The sequence below is a fragment of the Gigantopelta aegis genome, chromosome 11 (assembly GCF_016097555.1).
Source record: "Gigantopelta aegis isolate Gae_Host chromosome 11, Gae_host_genome, whole genome shotgun sequence".
Classification (NCBI taxonomy): domain Eukaryota; kingdom Metazoa; phylum Mollusca; class Gastropoda; order Neomphalida; family Peltospiridae; genus Gigantopelta; species Gigantopelta aegis.
The window spans coordinates 16,900,926-16,908,225 of record NC_054709.1 but is presented as its reverse complement, the minus strand read 5'-3'; the positions used below and the strand labels follow the sequence as shown (position 1 = coordinate 16,908,225).

Below are 7,300 nucleotides of genomic sequence, written 5' to 3'. Positions count from 1 at the left end.
AGTGGGACGTATCACTTCGATATGTACCAAGATATTTTATATAAAGGATCTTAATTTATATCACTCAACTTGTTTGGTTGACATTCCTATACGGTTGTACTGCACCAATGAATGGTGTCATCGTATGATGTTGAAGTGTTACATCACACTTGGTGTTCTAGTGGGACGTATCACTTCGATATGTACCAAGATATTTTATATAAAGGATCTTAATTTATATCACTCAACTTGTTTGGTCGACATTCCATTAGGTTGTAGTGCGCCAGTCGATGACGTCATTGTGTGACGCCGAAGTGTCACGTCCCACTTGGTGTTCTAGTGGGACGTATCACTTTGTTATGTACCAAGATATTTTTAACCATAATGTTTTTTCTTGAATAGTGATGTAATTTGTCTACTTTATAGTATACATACTGAAAAATTATGTCATGTATAAGGCGTCCTCGTTTTCGGATAAAGTTTGGAACATTTAACCTAGGCATTTTGTAAGATGCTAATTTGCAGCACTTGGGTGAAAGTAACAATAGGAATAAGACTTTTTACTGATTACTGGGAATATGTACATGTAGTACACGTGTCTACAGTGAAATAGACTTAAGCCTTCAAGGTCATAGTTCATCATTTAAGAATTGACCACAATTATTTTTTGGTTCATGCAAGTATGAACTGAAAAAACGATGTGTACATTGTATGACTGCATAGTTTTTGGTTAATCGAGATATGAACGATAAAAAGTAAGCATTTCTGGACCAATCCGATTACCTTAAAGTGTATAGATGCAAAGAAAATTCAATTATTTTATTATGAAGTTAACGTTTAAGGCAAGACTAAAGCACTTCAAGACTTATATGAATATGATTGTGTGCTATGCTTTTGAAACCAGTTCATACTGAAGTTCAAGAACCAGACTATTTTTTATTATTATTGTCTTCTTCTTCTTTTCGTTCACTCTAATCATGATTGTTGAGTCCTAAATGGGTTGTTTTTCCAACTTAAACGATTCTACCCGACATCTGAGTGAACTGGGCAGTTTTCTTAAGGTGTTCTTTGTCACTATGTAATTTTCCTACCAGTGATACGTAATCAGGCCATGTCTGCTGTCTTATTTGTTGGTGCTGCCTGTAAGCCTGGAGGAAGTGGGTTGTTACTTGTCCACATAGGCATGCTGCTGTATTCAAGAGCTGTTTTTTAAAATTATAATTTCTTGAGTTCATTTAGTAACAGTTTACGAAATAATTATTAGATTTAATAAATGTTCGGAAATATTTCACTGTTATCCAGATCTGTTATATACACCATCCCCCAGACAGGATAGCACATACCACAGCTTTTAATATATCAGTCCTATAGTGTATTGGCTTAAATGAGAAATAGCCTAATGGGTCCACCTGCAATAACCAAAGTTAAAAAGTGTGTTTTGTTTAATGACACCACTAGAGCACATTGATAGATTTATTAATCATCAGCTATTGGATGTCAAGTTTTACATTTGGTAATTTTGACCAAAGGTAAAAATTTACTGAGATGTCATTCACATGAATGTTTTTAGGAATGTATCTGTTCTAAATTTGTTGGGAAAGGTCCTAATTAATATAGGCTTTATATGCCTGTCAATCAGTCCCTATACTGCCATATAAAAGACGGAATAAATATTGTTTAAAACAAATAAACATTCCTTTCATTTCGTTTGTTCAGATCGAAGGAGGAACAGATGGACAGGTGGTGTTGACATCAATTTCAAGAAAGTCCTACAACAATCGGGAGAATTCGAATTTGTTATGAATGGAAGGGTACTTTCTAGAATTTTTCATTTGTAAATTAAGTGAAGTAAATACATGTTATTTTGTAAAACATCTTTTGTTGATATCAGAATTATAGGATATTAAACATTAAGTTTCCATTTCATATCATGTTTATGTCCCGAGTAAAATATTTTTCAGATGTCACGATCTTTAGTGAGTGACATTGAACATTATTTCATGAGGGACATAAACATGATAAGAAATAGTAGGAAGTTTAACCCGTTTCCTGCCGTTGACGTGTATACACGTCAAGCGTCATCACAATGACGTCACTTTGCATTTTTTCATTTAAAAATCATTTTCTAAATTAATTGTTGACATTTTTGTCAAGAACAAAGTAAGAAAATGTCAATAAATAGTCTTAGAATGACATATCCAAATATTTGCTAAATTGCTGTTGTACATCTTATGTTTTTTTGAAAACAAAAATGACCCGTCAAATGGCGCTTGCTATTGTAAATTGTTTGTTATTGTTTCTTGGGTTTTTTTGTAGCATTTTTTTTTATCTCTACAAAGTTGTCATAATATACTATTATATATGAAGTACATTATGACAGTTGCATTAAAATAGAACAAGTATCACTTTTAATGTCCATGGATTTTAATAAAATTACTAGAAATGTAGAACAGGTGAAAATTCTTTAAATTGAGCAAAAAGAATGCGGCAGGATAAGGGTTAATATCCTATTTATTACCCATAATAATTTATATCACTCAACTCGTTTGGTTGATGTTCCTGTTAGGTTGTAATGCGCCAATCAGTGATGTTGTCATGTGACGTCGAAGTGTTGCGTCCCACTTCTAGTGGGACGTATCACTTTAATATGTACCAAAGAGCTGGGACATAGCCCAGTGGTAAAGCGCTCGCTCGATGTGTGGTCAGTCTGGGATCGATCCCCTTTGGTGGGTACACTGGGCTATTTCTTGTTCCAGCCAGTGCACCACTACTGGTATATCCCTTGCTGCTAATCAAAAAGAGTAGCTCAAGAAGTGGCGACAGCGGGTTTCCTTTCTCAATATCTGTGTGGTTCTTAACCATATGTCCAACGCCATATAACCATAAATACAATGTGTAGAGTGCGGTGTTAAATAAAACATTTACCAAGATATTTTTGACTTTATGGGTAATAATAATTAAACCATCATATTTTTTTTTTCTGTAACTGATAATACATCAAACTTATATATAGATATTATTCAAGAGGACAATGAATAACTCTCTTAATATATCTGAAGTTTTACTTTCCAAAACCAGAGTTTCCTCCACAAAGGGTAAAATTGTGTAATCTTGTAAATTATAATATTTGACACATTTAAAAAAAAAGAAGTTTTATATGTAGATTATAGTAAGAGAAGTACTGATTACAATGTATCAAAGTATATGAATGCACTGTCCACTTTCAAAAGATTTTCAACCCATAACCAGGACACTTAAAGGCATACTGTCACAGATTTAAGAACCTTATTTCTCTAAAAATGGATAATAAATGAAAATTACATTAATATTTGGAAACCAAATCTAGCTATTGCATCACCTTAACTGAACCATGTGAAATCCATGTCAACCCTGTTGACAATATTAGTTTTTGAATTATAGACCATTGCCATAATTCAATTATTTTTACGAAATATCATCAATAAGTGAAGTATGGTGGCTACGTAGATGGTTGAATTAAGTACATTTAGGGACAAATCTATATTTTTAGGTAATACATGTACTTTGTTAGGCTCTAATAACGGGTACTAAGTTTTGTTCTATTTATTACGCCAGTTATTATTAATTTTTTTTGCAATACTTCAAGATATTGAACTAATTTTTTTTATATATACACATGTAGCTTATACAATTACTGATCAGGTTTGACTTTCATGGGGTTTCTATTTCTCTTTTTTTTTTAGACCCCTACCGGGCCTGCAGAAGGGCACTATAGGTTTTATTGCCATCTGTTTGTCTGTTCATCTGTCTGTCTGTCCCACATAGTTTTCCAGATGTTTTTTTTCACAATGCTTCAAGACACTGAGCTGAAATTTTTAATATATAACTTTACCATATAATGTTACAGATGAAGAGTTTGTCTTTCATGGCGATTTATTTTTCACAGAGTTATGACCCTTGAGCTTAGGAGATCAGAAAATACGTTTTCACATTGCCTCAATAATTTGAGCTGAACTTTTGTGTATACAGCTTTATCATATACTGTTGCAGATGAAGTTTTAACTTTCATGGCGATTTACTCAAAAAAACATTCAGTTATATGCCCTTTAAACTTAGGAAATATGAACATATGTTTTTCAGACATTTTTTTTTCACATTGCCTTAAGATATTGACCTGGGCCACATGCCACGAAGCGATCTTAGACCTAAGATCAGCTTAAGTGCATAGGGTAGCTATGCCCTTACGGTAATCTTAGGGCTCAGATCGTTTCATGGAACAGGGCCCTGAAATTTTGTGTATAGCTTTATCTTATACTGTAACAGATGAAGGTTGACTTCATTAGCAATTTACTAATTTTTTCACAGAGTTATATGCCCCATAAACTGAGTAGATACACAAATATGTTTTCCAGACTTTTTTTTCACATTGCCTTAAGATATTGACCTGAAATTTTGTGTATAGATTTATCATACACTGTTACAGATGAATGTTGACTTCAATGGCGATTTACTCATTCTTCACAGAGGTATGGACTCTTTAACTTAAGAGATTCAAAAAGGTTTTGGGTCCGGTAGGGGACATGTCTTGCTTTAGGCCTCGGTAGTGTCATGGTTAAGCCATCAAACATAAGGCTGGTATAGGTACAGGGTTCGCAGCTTTATACCGGCTCTCACCCAGAGCCAGTTTTAATGACTCAGTGGGTAGGTGTAAGACCACTACACCCTCTTCTCTCTCACTAACCACTAACAACTAACCCACTGTCCCAGACAGCTAGCTAGCCCAGATAGCTGAGGTGTGTGCCCAGGACTGCGTGCTTGAATCTTAATTGGATATAAGCACGAAAATGAGTGGAAATGAAATGAATACTTTAGCAGCTATATTACTCTCAGAATGCTTGTTTTCGCTAACTTATAAATAATTTTTTTGAATCTTCTTAGATCGTATTCAAGAGAACCGCTAAAGCCTCTCTGAAGTTTGCTTTTGGCAAGGGAGAACTGGACGCCACGAAGGAATTCATCATCAAGTGCGGAGGAGTGTTCCGGGCAAAGTGGTTCCGTGGTTTGAAAACCGCAGATGCTTTGAAACAGGAGGCCGAACAGGAAGCTCTTGACAAGGATAACATTAATAAGGACAAATGTGTTGCCATCGACTACGAGAACTTTGCTGCAGGAAAACCAATCCTTGAAGACTGCAACCAAAGACTCCCATACTGTTGTGAATTTAGTATGTATATATTTATATATAAAAAATATATATATATATATATATATTCCAAATTGCCATAGATGCACATTTTGCCTACAGCAAACAGCTATCAAAATTGCCATAGATGACAAATTCTTAAGTTCGAACCCTGCATCAGTTTATTATTAAGTCTGTTGGGCCTCTATGTAAGCATTACATTTACGTTACATCGATTAATTGTCTAACAAACATCGACATATGAAGTTTCAATATTCACTTGTAGTTTTAACGTAACTGCCTTTTTTGTAACACTATATGGAGAATAACTGGTTACTGTCTAAAGAGACTGACTTTACCTTGGGAAGCCTTTCTATATACCCTTCGCAGGATGAAAGCTGATATCTAAAGGCAGTGACCAGTGATTTTACAAATCCTGAAATCCATATAAAACAAAACATTAATGAAATTGAACCATTTATTTCATGACTTTCCCATTTTCCACAGTAGTATATGCCCACACGTGTTGAATGCCTGTTTTTTGCAATATCCATGCACCAAAATAAAATAGTTCTAAAATAACAGCTACATTTGAATGTATATTTCGTGGTTTTAAAATAGAAATTGTCTTCAAAATAGTTTTTAAGAATCAAAACAATCAACTAGGCACATGTATATGAGACCAAGTGTTAACCAACTGAATATGGTGAATGAATGAATGAATGAATGAATGAATGTTTAATGACACCCCACACGAAAAATACATTGACTATTGGGTGACTATTGGGTGTCAAACTATGGTAATGCAGACAAATAAAGTGATGATCAACATCAATATAAAAATTCAAGATTTAAATGAAAACAGTGTAAAGAACTGTGCAATTGTATCTCGAAGAAAACAAGGGGATTTGTGCTGTATTGGCCATTCTCAAAGAGAATGTTACACCCCTGCACCACGGTGAGGTTACAGCATGCGCAGGGGATGAATATGGTGAATGCAGAAGCCCTTGAAAACTAATTTTATAGTAAAAAGTTTTTGAATTTTGCCTTCCAAATTGTGTAAGGGGCGGGACGTAGCCCATTGGTAAAGCGCTCGCTCGATGCGCGGTCGATCTTGGATCAATCCCCATCGGTGGGCCCATTGGGCTATTTCTCATTCCAAATACTGGTACATCAAAGGCCATGGTATGTACTACCCTGTCGGGTGGTGCATATAAAAGAACCCTTGTTGCTAATCGAAAAGAGTAGCCCATGAAGTGGCGACAGCAGGTTTCCCTCTCAATATATGTGTGGTGCTTAACCGTATGTCTGATGCCATATAACCGTAAATAAAATGTGTTGAGTGCGTCATTAAATAAAACATTTCTTTGTTTCTTTCCAAATTGTGTATGAACCTTGTTGTGATATATGGCGAAGTTTCGTACAATTACCATTTAAAAAAAAAAAATCTTTCAGCCAATGATGTTGATCCTGATGAATTTGAGTGGACTAAATGGATAAACACAGGAAGACCAAGATGGAATAAAGAATATGAAAGTTACGCCAGAGCTAGGAGAAACAGGGTTAGTAAAATTACAACAGAGCTAGGAAAAACAGGGTTAGTAAAGTTATACCAGAGCTAGGAAAAACACGGTTAGTAAAGTTACAACAAAGCTAGGAAAAACAGGGTTAGTAAAGTTACACCAGAGCTAGGAAAAAAGGGTTAGTAAAGTTACAACAGAGCTAGGAAAAAAGGGTCAGTAAAGTTACAACAGAGCTAGGAAAAACAGGCTTAGTAAAGTTACAACAGAGCTAGGAAAAACAGGCTTAGTAAAGTTTCATAATCGCTATTTCAGAGAATCCGCAAGCAAATCAAGAACCTGTGTATATATCCCCGAGCCATCAAGTGCCGAGTTAAGGGTGGCCAGGAAGTCACAACTACGTACAAGGGAAAACGTCTGGCCAGACCATGCGGTCTGTGGAGACATGGAGGAGGAATCATGTGCAGAGGCAGACATTGTCCCGACTTCGAAATCAAAGTCTTGTGTGAGAAAGGTAAGCTAAGATTCAACTGTTTACGGTGAAAGATTGTCCCGACTTCGAAATCAAAGTCTTGCGCGAGAAAGGTAAGCTAAGATTCAACTGTTTACGGTGAAAGATTGTTCCGATTTCGAAATCAAA

The 7,300-nt window shown here is 35.4% G+C and overlaps 1 protein-coding gene across 1 annotated transcript in view; it reads left to right on the top strand.

Annotated features, from left to right (window-relative positions):
- The window catches only part of LOC121385051, a 109,207-nt gene that overhangs the window by 20,931 nt on the left and 80,976 nt on the right, over positions 1–7,300 (top strand). The window contains exons 5-9 of the mRNA XM_041515586.1: positions 1,696–1,813; positions 3,702–3,768; positions 4,897–5,182; positions 6,596–6,702; positions 6,976–7,174. Of these exons, the coding sequence (XP_041371520.1) occupies positions 1,696–1,813; positions 3,702–3,768; positions 4,897–5,182; positions 6,596–6,702; positions 6,976–7,174 (777 nt within the window). The remainder of the gene's footprint in view (positions 1–1,695; positions 1,814–3,701; positions 3,769–4,896; positions 5,183–6,595; positions 6,703–6,975; positions 7,175–7,300) is intronic.